We start from the raw sequence: 27,098 nt of genomic DNA on the forward strand, positions 1-27,098 counted from the left end.
TCTGAAAAAGGATGCATGAACATAATGTTAATATGGTTTTGCAGATATTGACCCGATCCTGTTTACTATACACTGCTCATGTATTGAATTTGGTGAGAGCGGCTGTTATTGCTACAAAAAAAAAAAAAAAAAAAAAAAAAAAGAGGATATACAGTCAGAATAATTTCTCTGATTGTGAACACCTCTCACACCCATTATATTTTTTTCTCCAGGGATGCAATTTTAGGTTCTTGTATCTTTCTCAGTACAACATCAATCACCTAAAACTACCATTTACTTTTAGATATAGCAAGATACAAGTAATAGTGCACAGTGTCTGGTTTACGCTATTCACACAACTATTTTCAAAGCTTATTCTTTGAGCAAGGACATGATAAATCACACAGCACACTGCTTACCATCTCCTCCTATTCATTGAGTGTCTTCTGCATCACAGTTGTTTGGGTTTTTTTCCTCTGGAAATGATTAAGGCTTGATTTAAGCAGGGACACACATCTAATTTTTCAAAGCTTCCAGGTGACCATCATACACTAGTTTTCAGAACATTGATTTCTATCCTGAAAATTGCAGGCCTTAGGTTACCATTGAACCCAACAGTTTAAGAACATTTCTAACTCACTCTTGAATCATTAGAAATAGTATAAAACATCATTACACTTCTCTACTACAGGCTGGAGGAAAACCAAGGCAACTGAGAAGAAAACAAGTGTCAAAAATTATTCTGGTGGTAAAGAAACCATTTTCTTATACTAACTGTAATTACTTTAAAAGCTTGAACATCCTTTCTCCTAGTGTTTCTGCTTGCAATTTTAAAAGCTTCTACAATTAACATGTTGCTTCAACAGGCAAGCTAGACTGACCAGCTGAGTGACTAGCATCACTTACTCTTCAGCTGGAGAAGATCATAAGAGTAAAATAAATGACAGGACAAAAAAGAGTGGGAGGAGGATAAACATTGTGGCTCACAGTGTTCTGCACTGGTATTATTGCCACTAATAATCAATAAGAAAAATGCATCTACATATCTTAATATATCTATTATTTTTTTTTATTATTTTAAAATGTATGTATTCTGGAGAGACTGAATTAATTTAAAACCCGCTTTTCGTAAGATAAAAATAAAACCCAGAGAAAATCACATTCAGTCATAATAGACATTCTGTTTTCTAGATTTTTGCAGAGTGGCCCAGCCCTAATAATTTTTTTCAGAATTTAATATTCATACTGAAAACCAGCATCCCCGGATGTCAGGTAACTGATATTCCTATGTATTCATGCACACAGAGGCAGCACAAGTAAACAACCACTCTTCATTGTTTTGGGGGGCAACTGACAGCCTGAAAAACTTCATTATTTTTCAATTTTTACATGGTTCTTGCATTGAGAGGGAAGCAAAGTCTGATTCTTATTCATGTGTACAATCCTGTTTTGTAGCTCATGTTTTAAGTAGACAAAAGAATCCATTCACTCATTTATAAATGCTTTAATAAAAATCCATTCAAGGGTCACTGCTCTATTCTTCTTTTCCTTGCTGCTTCTCACTGCTTGATTCTCCAAGTGCTTTACAGAAGAAAAACTCTACCAAGGATCTTTGTGAATCACTAGTGGTTCTTCACCACAGCTTCAAGACCACTGACAAAATTAAAAAGAAAGTTTATTGCCCAGGCTTGAATCACAGCCACAAACACTAATGTTGGTATGAAGAAACTGCATCATCAAAAGCAAAATGTAGATGTCATTTAACCCTTCAGCTAATACAACCACCTCCAAATATTCAGCCAAATTTTTAGGGTTACATTTGAAAACATAACAGAAATATGCAAGATACTTCTTCATGAACACTCACTTATCATGCTTCCTTTAATCTTGGTCAATAACACAGTGGACAAATCACAGGCATCATTCAGGAATTAATAAGAATGAGATGGACCATCACACCGTGGAAAATATAAATATATTCATAATAAAAGCATGTTAATTTTTAATTTTGACTGAAATTATGGTTTTAAAAATAAACCAAATATTTTTAGAATGTTTCCCTCCCAATGTTTTACTAGCAAACTAATAGCATCCCCAGGCTGGCAGCTTTCTAAGCAGCAGTATGTGCACGTAAGTTGGAAGAGAAGTTCAGCATCTGTATTAGGGGTACCCTTACAGGACATCTCTTGCACACTCAGCAGAACAGCATCTCTCAGCCACACCTTCCAGGTTTTCTTTTCCTTGTTTTCTTTGCCAAGTAATATCCCAGAGAGCAGAAGCTGGGGCAGCAAACCAGCTTGTATACAGTCACTAGCACCCTGCATGCCACAGTTTAGAAGCCCTTACCTTAAGGCTTTTCTGCCACCAGTCTGCATTTTTTCCGTGTATTGGGAAGACCTCAGAAAGCAAATTAGTATATGGCAAAGGAAATAATGGTGAAATAATTTGAGGCACTGACAATCACTCCATTCAGTATCACAATATCCTTCAGAAAACACCTTGGAACAAATTAACGTACATGTATTTTTAGTCATATTTTTTCTGGGAGTGAAAAAAAGCTAAGAAACAGGTTAGATTCATAAATGAAAATGTATTTCACCTTTATACATGCTATACATGTCATGCAAATACAGAAATCTACAATGACACCATAATAAAATATAATGTGACATTTGTCAAACACAAGGTAACACGTCAAAACAAACTGGTTTTGTTTGTTTACTATTTAGGAAATAGATGAAGGACTAATTTGGAAGACACAGTACCATGCTACAGCTCACTGCACAGTTAAAGTATTTCTCTGGAGTACGCTAACATAAATAGAGCTGGATTGTTGTAGTTATGTTTTCTTTATACATCACACATAATGTCATTGGTTACTTTCCCATTGCTGGCTTTAAAAAGCACTAGCATGGGGCTACAACTGAGCTCAAGCTACACTGTGAACTCCCTTAACATGTGAAATAAAAAAAAAAAAATCAAGAAGATACACCCCCCCCCTCCAGGTTTTCACTTTGTTTGTGTTAGTGTCTGAAGCAAGTTGTATTTATAATTTATTCTTATAAGGAACTTGGACAAAAGTGTTCCCAAAGCAGCACATGATTTAGCATCAAGTTATCATAGTTCACCAACAGAAATAAAGTTAACACTGTATGGCACATAGATATTATACATCTCAATGTGAATTTTTCCATACAGTTTCCTAGAGAATTGTCAAGGGTGCGAGCAACATTCCCTGTGTCTCACCCTTTGTATTTCTGCTGCAACATTTGCATATTGTTTTGCTGCTGACTGAATCGTGGTTTGTTGAGCCTACAGGAAACCTAAATAATTTTCAACATGATAGAAACCCTGCTCACACTAACCAAGTGTCTGCACTGTCAAACATTAACATGTTACCTCAACCCCCAACCACTCAACTTGGATCTACTACAGCTATACTATATATATTAAGGGATTATACTAGGCAGTTTGCCTACTTTTTTTTACAGGTGTTACATAAGTATGTTTTAAAACACATAGTTGATTGTTGCTCCCAGACTAATTAATATTAACCAGTAAGTGCCACTAGTGACTAAAAGTGTCAACAGACCATAACAGGGTAACTCCCACACTCCACAGTCAGTAAGAAGGCTCTTTTTGATTCCAGCAGCTGTCTATTTTCAAGCCTCTTCAGCTACAGGTTTGAATTATACACCTGCATAAAAATTGCCAGTAAATCCTTATTAAAGACAAAAAAGATAGGCACAAAACTGAAGTACAGAGTATTTTTTCTTTTCAATGCACTGTGGCAAATCTCATCATTATTTACAAGAAAAAGATGTCTAAACAGATGTACGATAAAGCTTAAGGAGGAATCATTTTAAAATAAAATGCAGAGGTAAAAATCACAGTGAAGTGTTGAGATGAATTTTAAATTAAAGGAAAAAATAAGTGCTTTCTTAGCAGCTAAAGCTCAAATTCTAATGCACACTCAGTCTTCCCTGAAACTACAGAGGCTCTAGATCACTGGTTGCTGACAGAAGCAGCCAGTTGTTTAACATATTCCCTGGGAAGACAAAGTTATACTCAGCTCTGATTATTTGAAATCCAGTGTTCAAGGACTGCAGAAACTTTTTCAAGCGACAAGCTCATATTTTACTGCCAGTAGCATCACAGGGATACATATCCTCCACAAATTGCTACCTCTGTCAATTAAAAGAAAGAGAAGAATATCAAGTCAGCTGTGCAAGTTAGGTGACCTCAGTTTTGTAATTTAGAATACACTTTTTACAAGAAAATTGTCTGTGGCATTGTACCTTCAGATTGTCACTGAAGCCTACTTTGTGCTTTTTTCATCTTGTTTGCTGGCTTTCCAAGACAAGTGATTCTACACCATGCTGCAAATATTTACAGAAGCAGCAAAGAGCAAGCAGCAACAACAACTACTATCTTCTAGTCTGGCCCCACTTTTAACTGTTTCCTTCATGCAAATAGGCTCCAGAGACTTAGAGGAGAAGTATTATATTAATTAAGAAAAAAGCGTAGCTCTTCTCACTATATTCTGAGTGGATAAAGGAAAAGTTCCATTTACCTGATGCTTTCAGTTGCTACTATATGCTCAGTTTGCATGATGCCACTTGCTCCAAATATGATAAGATTATGCTGAATTTACACATTCAGGAGATCAGGTCCCTTCCCCTCTCTGCATATGCTGTTTACAACTGTTGTATTTTTCTAGCAAGCTCATAAGTAATGACAGAAATTTATTGTAAGTAAGATGTATATCCCAATACTGTACCTTTATCTGTTCTACTGAAAAGTGAGGTTGTCAACAGATAGAATTAAGTGTATTTTCCTGTCCTGGACTGTTAAATCCCTCGATCAGGTTTTTGTTACAGTCATCTAGGCTAATGGTGTCACTGGACATCTTGGAGTATGTAGCTTGGCCTGTGAAATCCAAGAGATCTTCAAGAGCCTTGGCATTACTTGTCCCATTTTGGTCCAAAGAAACCCCAGGCATAAGTTCATTCATTGGTGAATATTCAGGGATAGAGATAAGTTCTTCTTTTGAAACTGGGCTATAGAGAACATAAACAAAAGATGCAGTATAAGAGCTGTGTATCTTTTCATTAAGTTACAAAGAAAATAATCTTCTGACTGTCCAAAAACTACTAATTAAGGCCAGATGAAGCAAGCCTTTACCTAGAATACATCCCAATCCAAACAAAAAGCGGTTCCCTGTACAGAATGGAAGGTTGTAGCTCATCCATATTCCTTAAGGATTAAGGTTTGCCACTGCTGTGTGATGTGAACACACTTCTCCTAAAAATACATTTTTGGTAGTTTACTGCCAACCCAGTATTTTAGTTGCTGCACCATTCCCTTGGTTAAACGTTTATTGCACCTTGCTGATTTTTTATTGACCCTGTAAATGTTTACCTAAAGTACTAACACTTCACAGCTTAAAGAGAAAGTTATTTCTTAGGACTTTCTGATATACTTCAGACATTAAAAATCCTAAAATTTAATTTAAGAAGTGCTGCTACTAGCTGATGCTTTGCTGAAACAAGTAAGGCTAGACCATTTCAGTTTGGAAAAGAGAAGGCAGAGAAAGGGCTTCATGAAGATTTTTAAACCATTAAATGTTGAGGATAAGTTGAGGGCATAAATATTGCACATCAAATCCTGCAACACAAAACCTATAGGGTCCCAGTGACACCAATAAGAGACTATGTTTAACACATAACAAAGAACCTAATTTACTGTCCTGTGGAACTTGCTGCCAGGTGAGCTCCTGGATGCAAACATTATCATCAGGTTGAAAAAGAAGCTGGATAAACAGTTGTATGAGTGGATATTTCAGAGGGCAGGATGAGTTTTGCTCTCTAACATCCCTAATGCAACACTTCTGTGTGCTCTTGGGTTGCAGAAAGTGGTGGGCTCAGGTGCTCTCTCTAGCTAGTTTTTCTTATTGATTGTGTCTGAGACTATCCCAGTAGGGCATTTCTTATTTGTTTATGCAGATTTACTGGAAATACTGGAAAAGTATGAGAGGTTAAGTTGGCTTCCTGATTAAGAAAGCACTGTATGAAAACTGTGTTTAAAATTCTGAGCTAGCTTTCTCATAGCAGCCTTAAATTATAAACTTTCTTCTTTCCCAAAAGTCCTTCCATCAGAATCCAACAGTATTTAACACACACAATGTTATTTACTGATTTCTACACAATTATTCCAGTTAAATACTTAAAATTCTAAATGAATGATTTTCTTTATTCTGTTTGTATGGAGGGAAAAAAGCTCGTGAATCATAACTATGCAGTCTTGACACAAATTAAAAAAAAAAAAGGTGACCTCTGACAGCATACACAGTAGCTACTTTCACAGCTCTGAAAGGTTTGGGCAACTTTGTATGGAATCTCTAAGAGATGATTTAATCACCAAATATGTGGGAGTGAGAGGAGGTTCTGTTGACTCCATTCTGAAGCAACCAATTTGTGGCTCACAGGAGCAAAGTGTACCACAGTAAACACCTGACTGCCACATTGCATGGTAGGTCAGAAGTAAAGCAGTGAAGTATTAACAAAAGAAACAGAAAACTTTGTGTCTAATACAAATTCCACAACTTCTATTGCTAGATATGGTCTGTACCTCACATCCATGGACTGAACCTCATCTATTGAATCTTCCATGCTGTTAGATTTCCCATCAACAGCTTCCAGCTGAATAAGTCCTGCAACTGACTTCAGTCCATTAGCAACTACATCTTGGGAAGGGATTACAGATGCAGCACTTTCTAAGCTTTTATTTTTCAGGCAGGTTGCCAATCCATTGATCTCTATAAAACAAGGTTAGAAATCATGACAGTAGCAACTTCTTTATTTAAATAGTTAAAAAAAAAATAGCAAATGCTTTTAAGTTATAGATTGAGTAGAAAGGAAGACTGACATTGCAGGAGGGCTTGGTTTCACCTATGACTCATACTGTACTGTAAATTGCTGTAAATTTTCTAAAACTGCTCTTTATGCTTCACCTTTTAAACCTGAAGAAATAAGAAGAGATTTTTGTATCTTTTACATCATGTACTAAGTCTTAGCCTGGGTGTCCTGGTTTGGACCAGGATAAATCTGTTACGGTTTAACACTGGCCCGGAAATTAAACCAAGTAACACTGGGAAAGTAAAAAAAATACAGAAAAGTGCCATATTGGTATATTTTATTTAATAATGCTTTAAATGCATATGCTTTTTTGTCACATCAAATTAAATGTAAGATGTACAGCAATGCTATAAAAAACTTGTAAGCTTGGTTGCATGCAAAAATTTTCTACCAAGCACCAAACCTATTGGTAGACTGGAACTTCTCATTTAAAGAAATGCTATGTCAGGTACTAAAATGGAAGAGAAACTTGCTTCTGCTTACATAGCAAAACAAAGCTAAATCTCCAGTTTTTAAGATTACATTTGTTGCTTAGGCAAAGGTAGCTGTTCTTTTTGATATGAAAACAAGGAACCTGTGATAACACACAGTGCTCTGCCTGAGATTACAAAACTCTGGAAGAACTAACTGGGAAAGCAGGTAAAAAAAAATATGGCAAATTTTACCTGGCTGGTTGAGAACAAGGGTCTTTGGTTGCTTTTCCACATTCAGAGTTGATGGTACCTCCAGTTTTGGCTCTTCCTTCTGTAATCAAGTAATGAGTCAACTGTATTAGACAAAGGACAGCAGCATTCATGGAACTGACTGGACTCCAAACTTGTGAGACTGCCCAGAGCCATGGGGCAGTCAAAGGCCATTGACAGCAAGAGGAATTCCCCCCCTGGCTTTTTTAATGAGGCATAGCATTTCTTTTCTTTTTGGAGTAACAAAAAAGAAAGGAAAAAAAAAGAGAGAAAAAAAAAAAGAAAAAGAAAAAAAATTCTCTGCAAGTAACTGAAGAAACAGCTTTCTTAGTAGAAAACTTAAAATAGAAGTGAAAACTTGACTCTGTCACTTTCTAGCTGAACACAATTGCCTTCCTCTCAATCTTTCACTCCTGGCGGGCTCACCACAGAGAGCTCAGTGAGTAATTCACTGTCTGGTACAAAGGAGGAGAAGATACATCACTGTAGCAAACATTACAGCTCCAGCATCCAGGAATGTGCTCTTGCCACCTTGCTAGATCGTGAGGGAGGGAAGTCTACAGCAGCTGCCTAAAGCTGTGTCTCTGTAGCAGGGGCTCAACAATAACTGTGACACAGTAGCAATCATTCTCGGTTCAAAATCAAACTAAAATCTGGGTGTAGTGTGTACTTCCTGGCATGGAAATACTCTAGGGTTTAATTTTCACATATGGGTTAGAAAACAAAATAAAAAAACCTTGCAACCATGCACTGTTTCATACCTTTATTTCTGGTGTTTCACTCCTCCTTGTTCTTTTCATTATTTCCTCTATTCTCTAGAAATCAAAATAAATCCAAGGATAAGAAGATGGATAGAATATTTAACAAAAGAGAACGATAAAGGGGGGAAAAAAACAGAAAAAAATGAAAAACTTTACTGTTATGAACTCTTCCTTGTCTGTCTCAAAAAAGGAAGAATAAATAAGAATAATAAGGAAAACAAAAGACAGAAGACATCTGGGAGCTGGCTTTCATATACCACATCTCACAGAACATGACTCTCTCGATAGATGCAATTTAGAGACAAATATTTTAATACCAGGTGTTTATAGTTATGAGTTGTGCTCCAGCTCTGGAAGATGTTGCTTTTCTCACTATTTCCAAGTAGTTCCTTTAAAAATAACTATGCTTGTCGGAATGGAAGACTAAAATGACATATCTGAAGTTTTTCTTGCTGGAAATGTGTAAGGCATTACCCTAAAATGTTGGGGTTTTTTAACTTCTTTGTTCACTAAAAAAATCCCAAAGTTCTCAAACTTTGTCTCTTCACAATACAACGAAAAAAAAACTTTCATATTCAAAGACATTCGACAAAGACAAAGATATTTTGGTATACATAGTTTGGTATTCTGATCTGCAACTGCAATATGCCTCCAGCTCAGTGGTAAAAAGTTAAAAATATCGTATAGGAATAACATATATGGAAAGACAACCTTTTATAACCAGCCAGAGGTCTGCAGCTCTGCAGTTATTCTCTCTTTCCTGCCACAGACCTGTAGATAAAGCTAAGTTATGCAGCTCCATCCATTTCCTTGTGTGGCAGTGCCCTAAGAGCCCTGATGCCTCAGCATAATGCAACCAGAGAGAAGCCAGGTGGGAGAAAACCTGTTTGTCTATCACTTTAGCTTTCTCAATTAATGACATGGATCTTTTGCTGACTAAGTTTAAAAACAAAGTCATTCATTTTCCTCAATAGTCTGTGATGTCCTGGGTTGGGCAGGAATTGATGTTTGCCTTGGCATGGCATTCCCTGGTTGTCTCAGGCATTTAACTTTGTGGGTAAATACTAATTTTGTTTGTTTAGTACCTAGTAGAAAGTTGTTTGGCTTAAGCAATTCCACTTTGTTTGAAATTTTTACATCCACATGCAAGTGGCAGACACCAAATTAGGCATAAATACCAAACTGTAATCCCTTCAGAGTATTATTTCCAGATACTACTGGGCACTTCCTGGGTCATGTATTTTTAACAAGAAATGAAATAATTATCTTAAATGCGACAACAGTATCTACCTTCTTCCGCTCCAGCCTTTCTTGCTCAATTTGCTGCATGATTTGTTCCCTTTCAAGACGAAGCTGCTCAGCTGCTTCACGGGCTTTCATATCTGCTTCTTCCTTCTAATCAAAATGTGTAAAATACAATACAGCCATTATTTATTTCAGGTAGATTACCAGATACTAGGAAGTATTTTTTTTAATGTATACAAATATTGGCATAGATATATAAGTATGTAAAATTTCACATTTGTGTTTGAGATGGTACCTGTTTCTCAAGCTTAGCTTGGAGCTCTTTTTCTTGTTTTTCTTTTAGCATTTGTTCTTCCTCAGCTCTTCTCCTGGCTTCCTCTTCCACCTTTTTTCTAGCTTCTGCTTCTTCACGTTTTCTTTCCTCCTCCTTCTTACGTGCCTCTTCCTCTACACGAAGTCTTTCTTCTTCTGCTTTTCTTTTCTGTTCTTCTCTTTCAAGCCTGCAAAATGATATAACAGTATGTTTAAAAGGTTCCATCCTGTTTAGCATGAACTCTATGGTATGTATGCCAGGCAATCAGCTGTAACTGGTAAAGTATGCATTGGTGCACGTATTAGTGTAAAATGCCAAGAAAGAGCAGAGAGGTTCAGCACATGCCCATAATTCAGGGTCCTATCAAACTTTTCTTCTCATTTGATTTTTTGCTGCCTAAAATATTTCCAAGAAACTATAATTTCCCTCTGAAAAAAAAAAAAAAGTGTCAAAGAAAACATTTCTATTCTAATTTCAATTAAAGCTTCAATAATAAACACATCCCTCTTCCCCTCTACTTCATACCAAGAATGCTGCTATCTACAAACAAGCAAGTACTTTTTTTCTTTGTTTCAGCCAAAGATACACAAATTGGATGAGTAGCAGCAAAATCCACCAAACACAGTGGTATAATAGAAAGAGTGTGTCTAAACTCCACCTGTGAGATCTCCTGGACCACTCAGGGACATCACACTCCTTTGTCACCACATTCAAAAGCTGCTTTGACAACTGACCATTCTTATCCTAGATTATCAGAGATTCAGAAAATATTTCCAGATTTTCCCTTCTCACCATATTTTCAAAAAGACAGACAAAATTCAGTTTAGACTAGGTTTAGTCATTTACTATTAAGAGCTTGAAAGAAGGGTGTAATCTGTTGACATTTGCAACCAGTATCCCATGTAGAGAAAAACCTGAAGGCTCGCTCCCAGAACAGAGCCAGAATTTCAATGCATAGACACTGCAATCTTCCTTGCACCCACACTCTTCAAGCCCTCAACTGCCTACGACAGAGTTGGACAGGGAGATAAGCTCCAGGTTAATTTGTTGAATATGCCTTGCTACTTACGGCATATACTACTACTGCAAGACTTTCTTCTAAATGAACCAGCTCATTTAAAACTGTCTCAAATGTTTTTTTTTAACAAAATTAAGTAATTCAGGTATGTCCACACAAACCTGAAGTGTTTGAATGAGTAACAGCTTCTTCAGACTTCTTAAAAAGAGGCCAAATCATTATTTTCTACCTGCACTGGTTATAAAGACTGCAGAAGAAACTAATGAATTATGGGTCCAAATGGAAAGAAATTCACACTTATATGTAAGCTCCCACCTTAATTCTAAAACCATCAAGCATTTTCAATGATACAGTTTAACACAGTAGCTAATAATTCTCTCAAAGGAACAGAGATACCTCTCCCGTTCTTCTCTTTCCTGTCTCTCCCTCTCCTCTTGTTCTTTTTGCAGGCGGGCCTGTCGTCTTTTTTCAGCTAGAATTTTTGAGGCTTCTTCTGCATCAGTTGTTCCTGCTGTGATCTTCCCTAGGAGAAGGTTACCAAGGGTGGAAAGTTAGGCAGGGAACTGAGAATGCTCAGCACTTCCTCACTCACACAGAGGCTAAAACAAGCCTGGTACACACTGATATGACACCTTTGCTTTAAAGAACACACCTCAGCACTTTCAATAGATAAGACTATGGAATAGATAAGGGCTTTACAGATATGGGTATACCCGGTGAAAACTATTCATTTACTTGTTCCATTATGTACCTTTACGCATTCTCTTAAGTCCATGATTAAGCAGTTTCACAAAAAATCCCAGGTCATCACAGTTTAAAAGCCTCAGGAAGCCACAATACTTTGCAATTTGTTGCAATTTATTGTTTCAGTAAGACTCACCTTCACTATTTTCAGTCTTCCCTGCAGAAGGCACAGGCTTCTCAGAAGCCACCTGACCTGCATCATCAGTGCGTGCTCCTGGGGATTTCTGATTACTGATGTTTTCTTTCTCCTTGTCTGCTTTCTTTTTAGGAGTTTCCTGGTTGAGATTAGAAGTGCCACGATGCTTCACAGGAGAAGCAGGATATTGTTTGGCATTTTTAGGGGACTGAGGATAAGTCTTTGAGACTGCCCTGATGAGGTAAAACAAAAAATCGTAACAGGTCATACATTATGCAGTTTCAAATCAAACTCCATCTTCACATATATGGTTCTTTCCTTTCTCTGGCTCCATAGGATTATAAATTGTTTTGCACAATACTGCACTTGCATATACTGGATGCAAACAATCAGAACCCAAAATGCAGGGTTTTGCACTGGCATGCAAGTACAAATGATTACAGAAAATTCTCATTTAAAAAAACAGTAATACTGTTCAAGTTGTAGGAAAGAAAATGTGAACAGATATGGACTACCTAAACCCAGTTACTTTAGTTATGGCCATTTTATAACAATTTCGTCAATATTGCTTTATTCAGTAGTCCTCAACATTTAAAGCAAAGATATGGCTGTTTTCTCTCTGCAGCGATTTTAATGAGTTGTGGTGTGCTGCTTTCACCTAAATACCTCCTTCTTAAGCATGGTCTTTCTCTACTAGTACCAGATTTCCTAAAATAGCACCAAATGTTACAGCATACCAAGGTAAAGCTGGGCACCACAAGAAGAGACAGAACCGACCAAGCCATTGTGCACTCAGCTCCACTGTCTCTGTTAGCACTTTAATTGCCACCAGCACAACAGACACAAGGCTCAAAACTCATCCCCTGCAATCTTTCACAGGGCTGTACTTGTGGTGGTGGCAGCGAGTGACAACGATGGAGCTGACAGGTCAGTTGGCTCTTGCATACTTTAGGTGGAACAATAACCTCAAAGTCAGTTCTGGCAAAGTGGAGAGGAAAAGTCTACTTGATATTCACCGAAAATATGTGCACATTAAGGAGCACAGATTATCAGGAAACAGAAAACTACACCCAAACACTATTCATTACTTACACAGTATGAGTAACCAGCACTAAATACTTAGAACATCAAGAGAGGCTGAGCTGTGTGACTAAGTGGTATGGAAGTAACGAGATTACAATCTCAAAATAATGATTTATGTGAGTCCCATTAGAAGAAATAAACCTACATTAAAGTGAACATTACACATATAGCTTTAACCTTCCTCATGGTCCTGCAATTATGATACAAATGTATTATCCCTTATCACTTTTTTTTATCTACACAATATAGAGAGTTTCATTTACTATAACATGTTTTCTGAACTAGACACTCATTTTGGAAGACCACAAGCATGAAAAACATGGATGATGGATGCAAATGAATGGACTGGAGTGAAAAGGTTTTTACAGATCTAGCTATAGTATTGTGTGGCCAGAGATTATTGTAACTGAAATAGCACATGCATTACAGAGCGGACAATAAAATTAAATCTTTCAACTCCTTGCCCCCATCCCCCCAGTTCAAGAATTCAGGAAAAGCAAGGGTTCTTTTCCACAATAGTATGCTGCATATGAAAGAGGCTGAGACACCAAAACACAGGGAACTCATTCAGAGCTGCCCAGTTTGTGGGGAGGAAAAGACTGCACAGCTCTGCACCACCTATAATTAAAGAGCCATCACAGACTCAAATACCCCTTCGGCTGGTGGAACAGTAGCACCCAACTAAATTACCCTTTGCCTGCAGGCCCAGGAGCTCCCTGTCAGCTCAGGTCCTTGCACTTGGTCCTTGCCTAAGCTAAGTGGTAGGTATGCCAGTACCTGGCCTCCTAACCTGCTGATACTGACCCCATGTCCTCACTTGTCTTTGGAGCACTCTCCTTAAGGCCTCTGCTGGCCATCCCTGGACTCTTGGCTGGCCCTTGTCACCTATACTCTGGTTGCTTTTTTGTCTGTCCTACGATAGGGTCCTGTGGGTGAAGTCCCTGTTCTTGTCTGCCAGGCTGCCATCCATGACTCCTGACTCACCCTGCCTTGCAGGGCAGTCTGCTCCAGCTACTCCCTGACAAAAAACAGGCTTGGGAAGATGTGGACAGGTAATTCTGTTTCCAGCTCTTATAAAAACAGCAATGGGATAAGGAAATTAGATCAGCTGGTGTCGATCAAATCTGGTTTTAGCACTGTCATTAGTGTTCTCTTGAGGACATAGGTCCTTCTTAAGACAAAGGCAGGTATGTCAAGACCCACCTACATACATACATCTTACAGTAACTTCCAACTGCATTGCATAAAAACATAAAGTCTAAATAAAAACCAAACAACCTTTCTCATGCTTCTCTGCAGCACAGAGTATGCTTTTGTTAATCAGACACTTCTTCAAAGCACAGTCCCTTTTTCTCCTTGGTTTACAATTTCAACTTTACCCCACACTCCTTGCAACGCTTTTTATTTAACTTGTTGTGACAGGAGGAGCAAACCAGCCACATAACTAAGGCCGAGTCATTTTCAGTATTAGCACAGAAGTTATTGTTCTCTAATAAAGACATGACAAATTAAAGAGGTTGGTAAGAAGGAGTCTAGTCATGAGAGCTATGCATCTTGCACTGCATAGGAATCAGAGGACAATGGCTACACAGCTTACCTGTTGGACTAGAACCATATTCTTAATCTATCATTTGAGTAACTCATCTTTGAACTTTTAGACCTACGATTTTTTTTCCCCAACAGCAATTTGGCCAGAAGAATATGTAACAAAGCATGGTTTTGCTTGTTTTAAAGCTATATAAGAGGGAAGCCTATAAAAAAAACAGATTACTGCAAGGACAACAGTGTATTGTGAGGTATGAAAAGCTGAGAAAGCTCATCTTGAAGAAGATTTTTTTTTCAGAAAATTAAAATGACATATTGGATGCCAGTAGAAAGTATTTATTAAATGAACACTAGTTTTCACCTTGTATTTAAAACATTGCCAACTCAGCATCCTCAACATTCCTAAACACTTACAGAATTGCTGGTGGAAAAAACAATACTTCTAATAGTATTTTAAATGATGCTACTTTTTAACAGAGAGGGCCAAAGCTGATTGTGAAGACAGAAAAGTGGGATTACTAAGGGGAAATTTATGAACACTTGCATAGGGGGGTGCTTAGGTTGACAAAATGTTCTGGTTTTGTCTTAGGAGAAAAGGAAAAGGATCTAATGAAACCCTGATAAAAATGTGGAAACCCTGTGTTGATATGGAGGCAACAGCTTGTAAGAAGAAATTCTCATCATGATCCCTACAGTGCACTGCAAGAACCTCTATCAGGTCTGAGGATCCACTGATTCTTAAATTACAATGCTCTTATTTAATTAAAAGAGGAATAGCCCATACTGTAAAAAAATATCTCAGAAGGAGCACAAGAGTCCTGAGATTATTTTTGCTAAGCATAGAAAATAAAAGTACATGTAGCACATGAGTCAGAGGTCACATCCAATTTTGCCCAATAAACAGCAGGGGAGAGAACAGCTTGAACACGTTTCTTGAAAAGCCAGGTACGTGACAGGTCACTGGTTACAGCAGTTCAGAAGGCTGACTTTAAATGAGAAATCTGCAGCAATGCCAGAGCTGCATGTCTTTTGTCCTGTCTCCCTATTAATTCAGCAAAAGCTCTGCTGAAACCACACCAAAGACTTGAATGTTCTCAAATGCTTTCTGAGACTGCTCTGATTACAAGCTGTTCCCGGGTTCTGACATTTTTGCCCTGTTACCTGTGATATTTTCTCAAAACCAGTTTTCTTTCACTCTTAGTTTTGATCTTTTCTAGCCCAAGAAAGATTCACTTCTCTTTTAAATTGCTTAAAAGAGCACTAACTCAGCATAGGTCTATAGAATAATTATTGTGATAGCTGTATTATTACAGATGTTTTCAAAATCTTGAATTGGCACATTCTCTATCTAGCTGCTGAAAAAAACCTCAAAATAGTTGTGATCCAACATTCTATCCATTGTTTTTATCTCTCCAAGGCAAAACAAAGATCAAGAGCAGTAAATATAGCACATATCAAGTAAAATCTAAAACTAGGTCACCGCAGAACATAGAAGCTACTTCTGTGAGGAATTCACCACATGCAGACACCTTTCTAATAGGTCATTTTTAAAACTTAAAAAAAGTTTGGACTTTTTTGTACTAGTGTAGGCTTATATTTCATTGGTATTCTATAATCTGATTAAGAATGGGGACTTCTGATGTCAAAGTGTGTCCCAACAACTGCAGTGGGATGTCACCAAAAAGAACCCCCAAACTGCAGGTTCAGGTAGTGAAACTGAGCGAAGGACACTGACACAGACTGGCAACTAGAAATTAACCCAGAGCCACCCACATGCAGTGCTGTAGTTCCTTTTCCCTTCCCCCTTGCACCTTTCTCCCACTCAGATGAAGCAATGCTTTGGTAAAATAAAGTAACACAGAGGCTTGTCAGAACCTTCCATTTTTATTCACTGGCTTATACTATGGCTTATCTGAAGACACTTAAAACTAAATCCTACTTCCTTGGTTCCATCAGGTCCCTTCAGTTTCAGAGGGACTATTTACCCAAAGACATGTGAAGGACACAAGCTTTAGTGCTTTGCCAATCTATAAGGCAGCACACTTCACTACTCTCTGAGGGATACTGCAAGAATAAAATGATTAATATAGAGATCTTTAAAGATAAAGCATTAAAAAAAATCTAAAAACCTGGTGCTATTGATCTTGTGAAAGATCTGAAGAACAGGAGCACTTTACATGATCAGTATCTGAAAGCAACTGTAAAAATAAAAGGTAATTTCTCAATTATCCCATTTCACTAAATCCATTAACTTTCATCTTTGTCAACTGACCCACGCTGTATTCAATAGTTTTGGGTTTCCTTGTTGTGTGATGTTTCTCAATAGCTACTTTTTCAAATAATCTTCAAGCTTTGAATTCCTTCCTTTCTTTTAATTACTGCTCAACATATTTTATTTTTTTCCCCTTTTCTCCTATTTAGGTCCAGATTTATTCACGGATGTTATGTTTTGGTCTGAGGTTTTTTTCTCTCTCTCTCAGGAAAAGCTGCATGTTCAAGCATTTGTATTTTACTTATGTAATTACTACAAACCTATTCTGCAATTAGTCACTGTCTCTCTTTAGGCTGAAGTTTTATTGCCTTTTTTGTGCCTGCTTCAGTTACTTAACCATGACAAGAAGAACTTTTCTTCTCAGAAATAAAGAAATAACATATAAGGAAGACAAGAAACTATCACTCACAAACAAGATGACAGAAGAACTGGTAACTAGAACAATGCCAAGAAAACTGGAATGTCAGGTTAAGAAAAATGTATACAGCTAGTTAAGATCTAAATCACTGGCCATACTTGATTGTTTACTCAACAGCTTTCCAAGTCAAAAAGCTGTGTAGGATCACTAACTACTAATGATGTACAATAGGCATTATTTCTTCCAGGGTATTTTCCTGGCCATATGGTGAGCTGGAAGGAGAAAGATTAAATGTGGAGAAGGTTCGTCACGTTGCAAAAAGAATGAATATTTATCTACATATTTACTCATATTACAGGTACACTTAAATTCCACAGGTAACTTAAATGAAAATATAAGATTATAGAGCTTACAGGAATGTTCAGAAAAACTGACTGCCTATATTTAAACCCATTGACCAGCCAGATTATTATCTGGCATTTGAGTTGAATGAAGAAATGTGTATCCTTATATAATAATAATAAAATGGTGATCAGAATACCTTTTTAAATTTTAAACTTCTGGGGGGAAATTTCAATAGTACTGAAGCAGAACTGTTTTTCTGCAAACAATAATAAACACGGATTTAAATTCTATTTGCTGTATCTCTCAAAAGGTCAAAGCATGTGTTCTAAGTGATCCACGTTAAGGTGGTAGATGTTCAGTATGTTCAGATGGTGGTAGATGTTCAGATGCTCAGTAATATATTTCTAGTATATATTCAGTAAATACTCAGTATATGTTCAGTAATATATTTCTAGCTGTAGTCAGCATCAGATTCTCTTGAAGAAGAGCGGGAGGGAGGAAAAAAGAAAAAAAGGGTAACTACTGAGGCTTACAATTACGAAGAAAGCCATCAGCAGGCTTCTTAATTCCTCCATACAACCTCACTTCTTCTTCTAAAAACAGTAGTTTATATTCCTTATAGGCATGAAAACATTTTACTATAAAAAGTTTCTCATAATTTGCACCTCTAGGAAAAAAAGGTGACCATCTTTGCTGAAGCTTTTATGGAAATTAGTGCTACCAGTTCAGACCAGGCATATTATCTCAAGAAGCAGTAAACATCTGTGCATTTCACAAAATATTTTTTCCCTTGATCTGTATATGATGGGCTATACCAGACTTGTAAATGTCTGCCCATCAAGAAGTGCTTTACCCTCAGCAATCCATTTCTCACCAAACATTTTTCTTAATTGTCTTGCTATGTCTTTTGTACTGTCTGACTGAACCGAAAGGTGGATTCTGAATAGGGAATATCATTCTTCACAGAATAAAATAGATTTTTATAGCTCAAACTTTTCTCTGTACGCTTTGAGGTGCCACTAAACAATGATCTGCTCAAGACTGTCATGAAATAAGCTGATTGCCACTAACATTTCATATAATTCCATTAGTCACAAAATTTATGTAGTTCAGAATCTGAAAACATTGTATATATCATATTGAAAGTTTGAGCATTTGTGGCCCTGTAATATGAACCAAGAACTGCAGCTTCTCAGATGAAAGACCAATTGTTTAGATGACCCAAAGTAAAGTGTATTTATGGAACCAGATACTACTGCCCGCAATAGGTGCTGCAAATTTTAAACGCTGAATTTCTGGTCAGTATTCATGTTCTGTGCATTTCTTCACACTAGGAAGAGTTTCTCCAAACCAAACAAAACCATGTTTAAAAATAAATGTTAAATAAAACTTCACATGAATCATGAATTATGAAATGCAGTGTGGTAACTTCAAAATACTGAGAAAAGGCAGAGAACTGTTTCTAGTGACCACTAACACAATTTTACATGTGTTCATCTACATCTCTATCTGTATACCTGCATACATATAACTAAAATTAACTTGATTTTACACAACACTTCAAAAGAAGTTCCTCAAGAACCTATGTCTCCTTTATAGGTAATAAGAAGCTCACAGCATATTAGGCCACTAATAAGAAAAACATACTTAGGTGTTGCAGGAGATGCAGATCTTCTGGACATGGCAGCAGGAGAATCGGCCCTTCTTAGGGGGGATCCCATACCAGATGATGGAGTCGAGGGTCGCTTCTCTTTCTTTACCTTCTCAGTCTAGAAACAGAGTTCAGTTTAGTTTCCACAATTAGGACCAACACACGAAAATATTTGATAGATTAAAAAGATCTATCAAAGATCATATGAACAGATTTGTGTAAAATACATTTAAGACAGAAGCTCTTTAAAGACCAGCTCACAACTGAGGTGCAATTTTTTATCTACACAGACATAACTCCCTCTCCTCTTGTCTTGCATGGGCAGAGTATAGAAGTTGCAGGTAAGTAACATCACTTCAGAGACTAAGAGTTCTTAGGAGGGATGGTAGCACTGTGTGGCATTTTCAAAGCCTTCTACACACCCCTGAAACAGCTCTTAGACAGCAGTGCACCCAGGTATCTGGCAGAAATGCTGCTAGGAATTAACACTGTGAATCACACCTAAGACAGATACTACAGAAATCTTAGCCTCCCAGCTTGAGTCCTCTCACCTGCATCTAATTTTGAGGGCATAATTCCCCCTGCTATTGACTAGTACAGGGCACGTGAATTTTACAGCTCCAGCACAAATTTTCTGAAATGTGCTCTATATTGAGTAGACTCAGTGAAGGACTTGCCTTTGTTCTTCTGGAAACTAGAGTCAATCAGCAACACAACTTTTAAGCAATCAGCATAAAAGATGTCCACAGAAAGAGTTAAGCAATTGGTGTAAGACAAGAGGCACTGTCAATACATTTGGACAGCTTCCAAAATATGCAAAGCCTGCTAATTTACCAGCAAGATTGGACTGACTTATAGTCATACTCAATAGAGAGATTTTGTCTGTCATCCTCATTCCCAGAAGTTTACAGGCAAGTCCAGAAACATTTCACTGCCAGAAAAAAAGTGTTGCTGTTCCAGTGCTCAACACTGGTTACCAGGATGAGGACAATCCAAAAATGTTGCTAAAGAGGAACACAAAATCAAGAAATGCATGCAAAGCTTAATTCCTCACTGCTGTTTTTTACAACAGGGGTAGCACTTTATTTTTATGAATGTAAAGGGAAAGATAATAAACAGAAGCCACATAAGTTTACCCAAATGTGATATCAAAACCACTGCAAACCCACCTGAGTAACTTCAGCTACAGCTGCTCCTTTCATGGCATCAGAAGTGGAGGGGGAAGTCACCTTCTTTCTATCTGTGCTTCGGGTGGGGGAAGGCTTGTAGGGAGATTTAAGAGGACTAGCTGGTGCTACACGAGGACAGATATGGAATACTAAAGAGTTATAGTACAATAGCAAGAGCAAAAGGGAGCACAGACAGGAAGTAAAGGAGAGGAGAAAACATACTTTCATGTTATAATGTTCAAACAATTGGGGTTTCTTAAAGTTTTTCAAAAGATGACATTATATAACACATTCAGTGTGGTCCCATGTCTACTAAAAATGTCAACTGAAAAACATTTTATAGGAATTTTAATACTTTTTACAAATATCTCTACAATATCACTCTCTTACTCGTATACATTTTGAATCATCTGACTATGACTGTGATTCTCTTCACTTCTGAAAAGTCCAGCTTCCTTTCCTACTGATTTAAAGAGTAATCAACCAATTCTAGTTGTATGACCTTTGAACAAATAATGCAAAACAGGAAACGTTAAAGAGTAGGAGTTTTTTTAAGCCTAAACAAAGGCTCCTAAGTACCTCAATTGCTTTTTAAAATAATACTTAAATACAATTAAAAAAACCCACAAGTCTAAATTTAAACTAAATGCTGCTGTAGGTATTTCAGTTAATGTAATTTGTGGTAGACATCAGTTTGAATGGGACACATGCATTAGAGCTTGCAGAGCAGCTCTTTCTGGGTATTCTTCTTTATCTGCAATATGAACAGGTTTCGGGGTTTTTTTTAATGGGATATTTTAATCCTGGTTTTGTTCATATTGCCTTCTAAGATGAAACTTTCACGTACATACAGAACAATCAACAGAGTATATGCTCTATTAATAGGACAGATACTAACAGTAACCACGTGACAGCATCTTTCCAGTCTTACTCAGATGAAGTCAAGAAGGATATTGATTTTAGAAAAGCAGTAATTATGCTCAACCATAAAGAAATTAATATTTCTTTTTTTTTTTTTAACTGTAGGCAGACCTATAAAATGTCTTATGAAGCATTTTTGTATGCTTTTAACTTTAACTGGAGCTGTCTATTCTTTGACTAACTTCCATCAGGTTTCAGAAGTTCAGTGAATATTAAGAAAAATGTTCAGAAACTGTAATGCTACTTAAGTATTTTTAAACTGTAAAAAAAAAGAAAATCCACTATATGCATCCAATAACAGCTGTTTGCCTGAGTATCTTGACTGAGAGTGACATTAATAATGCATTACCCCAGAAAAAAGGAGAGTCCTCATTTCTAACCCTACAGAAAATGCAGGAGCAGAGCAATTTTGACCCAAGCACAATGACATCATGTGCACACAAAAGCACATGAGCTCTTGAAAAGGAAGAACCCTCTTCCCTGTTCAGGAAATGACTTCAACAGAGAGGAGCAGACCACAAATGGACGATGACCCTCAGCCCTTTTGCTGCCAGTTACCGGCAATACTGAGTATTGATGGTGTTTGCAACCTGTGGTACAGCCTGATCACCTTGCAAGGAAATGACAAGAGGATGCTGGTTCAGAGAGTTGTTCCCAGAATCAGCACTCCTGGTTCAGCTGAGAGGAAAAAAGAAACCTACAGACCACATTGTACACTTGTCAGACATGCCAGCATGCTACTTTTAAGATCCTGAAGCGAGAGATGAAGCTACGAGTTTACAAACAAAACAAGTGGGGAAGGACAAAGGAAGTCCCTGTTGATTTCTTCAATATCAAATACAACACAGAAAACATCTGCAGGTGGTCCCAGCAATTAGCCTCGAAATTTTAAGCAGGATATACTAATATAATTTCAAGTTGTCTTTTATTCAGTCCTAGAAGTAGTTGATCCCTGAGCAGTCAGTAAACTGGAAATTTTCTCATGGGCCAAGTGCTGTATGGCAGCATTTCTGCTTCCAACAGATGCTGCTTCTACTGTAGAAACAAGGAAGCAATTCCAGAACCATTCAATACCAATGTCCCTATGCACTGCAACAAAGTAATAACACACGAAGTAGGCTTACTTTGCAGTTAAATTTTATATGGCTTTGTATTAAAAACACAGATGTAGCACTTGAGCCTATTTTAACCAAGCCATATCAAAATACTGATCATAAAGACGATCAGTCTTATACTGTCAAACCAGTTTTATTCTGAAAAAGTGCTTCCTTTTGCAGATAGACATTTGGGGGTTGGGTTTATTTTTTTTCATAGAAGTTAAAAAAAGCTGTTAAACCTTTGTCCTTCTTTCAGCAAACACTTGCTAGATAAAGGTTTACAAGGAGGAACTACTCTGGAAGTCACACTTGCGTAAGTACCAGCATGACTGGAAACATTTTTTGTAGATGTTTACAAAATAAGGGTTTATTTACTGTCATTTGCAGATAGGAATAATATAATCCCTAATTTTTAGTTTCTTAAAGGTCAATAATTTCTGGAACTAACACCTCCCTATCCATGTTTATGGTTTTTCTTCTAAGCAAATATTTAATTTGTGTATTTACACAGACATATATAAAAGTCCACATAGAGTCACACAGTTAAGGGCAAAAAGTAATTTAACTGCAAAGAATTGCAACCCTAGTAAAAATAATTAATGCTCAAATGGTGTGCTGGGATTTTTGTTCTATGTGCTGTTTCAGTATGAAAGGGCTTACATTAATTTATCAAATAAAGCCCCTGAGAGGTGTCACACACTGGCCTAAAAATGTCTCTCTTAAATTAACACATTTAGTTTTCCATTGGCTTAGGTTTTAATGATTTTGTTAATTCAATTTTTTTATAGTTTGTTTGGGTTTTTTGGGATGGCTTTTTGTTTTAAAATACGCTATTTAAAAAAAAGACATTTAGAACAAGACAGAGAAGATGATGTGATTTTCAAAGACACTTCTTTCAGGTACTTAGTTCATTGCACTATCCCATAAACCATCATTTGGTTTATAGCACTCAATTTCTTTCAGCACCTATTCAAATGCAACCAAAAGCATACCTTAACGGTTTCAAAGTGAGTAATTCACATTTTTACCTGGATTATTGTACTGCTCAGAAAGCATTAATGTACTTCTGCTTCTGGCTAAAGATGACTGTGTGGGAGTCAGCAGTCGAGAAACAATAAAGTTTTCCATTGGACTAAGATGCATGCGGTGAGCTGAAGGATGGGAGCAAATAAAATTTAAAATGCAAAGAATTAAAACAAAGTGACATGAAAATAACTGAAACAAAATTATGAAATGATTAAATTAAATGAAACAAAAAAAAATCTTGGCATGTTTAAGATTTAAACATTTAAAGATAATTTTCATTCCTTGTGAAAAAAACATTTCTAGTTTCCCGATAATTTTAATGTTTTTTTCCCCACCTGCTCGATAAATATAGTAAAGTTAAGACCATGTTGCATATTGTTCTTAAAGAGGATCATGTTCCATGCTGCAAAATGGTTGCTTTCGTGACTCAGCTTGAAAAAGGCTTGTGTTTTTTTCTAGTAGAAAAGGTGAAACATTTGGTATAACAGCACAGCTACACGCTAGTAGCACAACCATACTGGGATTGCATTTAAATTTTGCAGTCTCACTGCATTATGTAAGTCTTATTTATACAATATGCCTGCATTCCTTGCAATCTATAAATATAAACATCAACTAAGAAATGTATTTATAGATGTTCCTATTACATGCATATATATATATAGCCATATCATAATAAGCTTAAAGGTAGTGATGAGTCTCCATTAAGTAATTCAGAAATGAAAGAAAATGTACTTTCTTCATTAATTCTAGAAATAGCCTTCACTGTTGCTTATTTTAGTTAATTTTTTGTCAATTAAGTTTTAAAAAGGGCAGGAGGTTGGTGGAAAAAAAGGTTGGGAGGTGGGTGGAAAGGAGAAAAGACACATGAAACAAACAAAAAAATCCAAAGAGTTCACAGTGGGGTAAACCCTTCAGTCCTCTCTGTTGTGTTTAGTAACCACTAATCCCACAAGACGATCATCTTGGGCTGAGCCTCTGATGAATCAGGGTTTCAGATCAAATTAACAGGCTCTAAAACTCTGGCGACCAGATTGAAGTCTCCCAGGTCGCTCACTGGATACATTTGTGCCCACGGTACGCCCCGCATCCGCTGTCAAGTCACATGCTTGGTTTACTTTGGTTTTTTACTTTGGTTTTCATTATTTAGCTAGAAGATCACAAGCTGTACAGTTATAGAAAACTGCTGCAGTTGCTACAGGCACCTACTACCCCATTTTTTGGCGTATCAAAAATTGAAAAAGAATCAGTAAAAAAACCCCACAGTGTCTGTCACTGGCCTAGGTTCTCCAGCATGGCAGCGGAGCCTTGGGACAGCCTGCAGAACTACTTCATTATATTATTTTAAACCCCCTCCCCCAGATATTTGGTTTCTTCTGAAAAATAGACATAAGCAAGCTACATAGCTACATGGCCAAGAAGTGCTTAAAGCAGAAGGAGAGTTTCTGCTGGTAGGAGACCAGCATATTCACTTGCCTCTGTCTGGGGAATGTGTTATTGCCGCTGTGGAGGCGGAGAGGCGCTTATTGATGGGTGATTCCATTTGCTTTGGCAGATTCATTGTAGAAGCTGAAAGTTTGTCACATGCTGCAGAGAGACGCATTGAAGATATTTGTATTCACATCACAGAGTTGATCAGCTCCCAAAATTAACCTCGCGTTTGTACTCCTGACCCTTGCCACTGATCATATCACTGAATAAAGCATGAGACAAGATCTTTCTGAGTGCTGCCGGACCAGCATTTTATAACACACGCTGTGGGATGCAACTTCTCTGCTTGTGACTTAGATGTCCCAGTTTTACAACACTCAATCCATTACACTGCCACAGGAAAATAATTATTTGTCAGGTCTGAAAGAGTGAAGCCATTCTGATATAAGGTATTCAATATCAGCACAAGCAGAAAGTTACCTAAAGAAAATGAACTGCACACATGACACCTCTGAACTCCTCATATCCATTCCTCTTTCCCTCTACTTTCAGTCTGGAAAAGCTGGGGTAGACCTCAGGTATTATTCCATCAGAAAAATGAAATAACCAATATCTGTGCACTCACACGATTAGAACTCACTGTTTTAATTACTTATCTGGCACCAGCCATGTGACTTTGAGAATTTTTAAAAGGACCCATATATATATATGTACATACAAAAAAGCTTTTGATCGTACCCCAAGTTCTTTCATTCTTCTTCTGAAATACTGTTTAATAAAGTTTGTTTGAGCACATTACCTACTTCCTACCTTGCCATTTATTCAACAAAATGACAGAAAAATGTTATTAAGGTATTACTACTGCGTACCAGTGCACGACACTCTGAAGCTAAAAGCATAGATGCTTTGTCCCTTAAGCTTGTATCTTATTTCTTTCAAAACCAAAAATATTTTCAGAGACATATATGTGATGCTAATTCTGCTGCTCCTAAGTTACTGCATTCCCTACTATAATCAGCAAAATGTTGCCTCAGTGAGGTCCGCAAGATTTGCCTTCATGTACTACAGAAAGAAATTAACCATATTTATTTTTTTAATAAAGCTGTTACAATGTTGGTATGCTGCAAAATATTTGCTGTGCCTCCAAACCCTTTTGTGAGAAAACTACTATAAGAATCTGAATTTTTTTTTCCTCATAAATAATAGTACTGAGACTGTAGGCAGAACATTTACTGTGCAATCTGCAGGAGTTATATCCAAGCCTTGCTCATCCTTTAGGGGGTGAGAAGGAAGCTAATTCTTAAAAGCACAGCTTGTGTTATATTTGCAAAATGCCAAGTAGATTTGCAATCAAAATTAGAAAATCTTTATGCAAATCATTCTATATTTTGAAGGACTCCTCTACTTCACAGTCCTTTTGTGGGAAAAAATAGAAATAATAATAATAATAATAAGATAACAATATAAAAGTGAACAAAAATGATTGACTAAACAAAGCCAGCTACTTGAGTTTGTTAAAAACACCAGCTTGGCCAAAATCAAATTCAGGAGGCTGAAAGCATAGCTTTATATGGCACTCTTTATACCAATTTTGCCTGCTCTTAAAATAATGTAGAAGACCCTAGAAATGGAAGAGGAGGATTGTTTTGATGAAATACCATCTCCATAACACATTTTGTCTTACTGTACAGCTTAATTTTGTGTTGTTTTAAACAGCACCTGCACCTGTGCATGTCCACTAGTACTGTCAAGTGTATGCTTACTTGTATTTACACACACACACAAACACAGAGCAGCCACAGAATTAACAGAGATGAGAATCTGAGCAGTAGAACCTAAGTGAGAAAACCACGAAATGCCTCTACTGTGCTGGAATGTGAGGCATGCACTGCTCCACCATGGCAAAATTAAAAGGAAATTAAAAAGACATTTGGTCCACACCACAAAGGGTAATGCTGTAGTGTACCAGACTGAAATAATAAGAAAACAGTGGTTAGGAAGGACAAGATCAGTGGATGGGTTACAGTGATTAGAACAGTTACAAACGAGACACTGTGGTACTGTGATTCTCTGAAATACCATTGAAGGAATCAGCAGGAGCAGTAGAGGTCACAGGGTCTGGAGGAAGGGTGTTGGCAGCTAAACCTAGAACAGGGGGTGGGGTATTTTCTGATTCACCTACACAGCAGAGAAATCAGAGCAAAAAGAGGTGAAAGGAATTACAGAGTAAATTGGGGGAGGTGGAATCAAGCACAAACTCCATCATAAAAGACTTACTAGTTTCTTTCTCAAAATATAAAACACTACTTTTATTATAATATATATTTAATTTCCCGGCTTTTTTGATTGCAAACCATGAAAACTATGATGTGAAACAGTTTACCTTTTAGGAGTTTAGGTATAT

General features: G+C 37.1%; 1 protein-coding gene across 2 annotated transcripts in view; it reads right to left on the reverse strand.

Annotated features, from left to right (window-relative positions):
* Nucleotides 1-2,549: 2,549 nt before the first annotated feature.
* MAP7D2 (MAP7 domain containing 2) overlaps nt 2,550-27,098 on the reverse strand; it is an 82,632-nt gene continuing 58,083 nt past the window's right edge. Inside the window, exons 5-18 of one of the 2 annotated variants that reach the window (XM_071749558.1) lie at nt 26,774-26,872; nt 24,740-24,850; nt 23,266-23,388; nt 20,220-20,368; nt 19,047-19,168; nt 11,797-12,029; nt 11,313-11,439; nt 9,881-10,085; nt 9,631-9,735; nt 8,341-8,394; nt 7,562-7,640; nt 6,610-6,796; nt 4,760-5,039; nt 2,550-4,166 (exon numbers count right to left, since the gene is read on the reverse strand). In XM_071749558.1, the coding sequence (XP_071605659.1) occupies nt 4,790-5,039; nt 6,610-6,796; nt 7,562-7,640; nt 8,341-8,394; nt 9,631-9,735; nt 9,881-10,085; nt 11,313-11,439; nt 11,797-12,029; nt 19,047-19,168; nt 20,220-20,368; nt 23,266-23,388; nt 24,740-24,850; nt 26,774-26,872 (1,844 nt within the window). In that variant the 3' untranslated portion in view covers nt 2,550-4,166; nt 4,760-4,789. The remainder of the gene's footprint in view (nt 4,167-4,759; nt 5,040-6,609; nt 6,797-7,561; nt 7,641-8,340; nt 8,395-9,630; nt 9,736-9,880; nt 10,086-11,312; nt 11,440-11,796; nt 12,030-19,046; nt 19,169-20,219; nt 20,369-23,265; nt 23,389-24,739; nt 24,851-26,773; nt 26,873-27,098) is intronic. The other variant, XM_071749569.1, reaches the window with a different exon arrangement.

This window comes from Heliangelus exortis, chromosome 1 (assembly GCF_036169615.1).
Source record: "Heliangelus exortis chromosome 1, bHelExo1.hap1, whole genome shotgun sequence".
Classification (NCBI taxonomy): Eukaryota; Metazoa; Chordata; class Aves; order Apodiformes; family Trochilidae; genus Heliangelus; species Heliangelus exortis.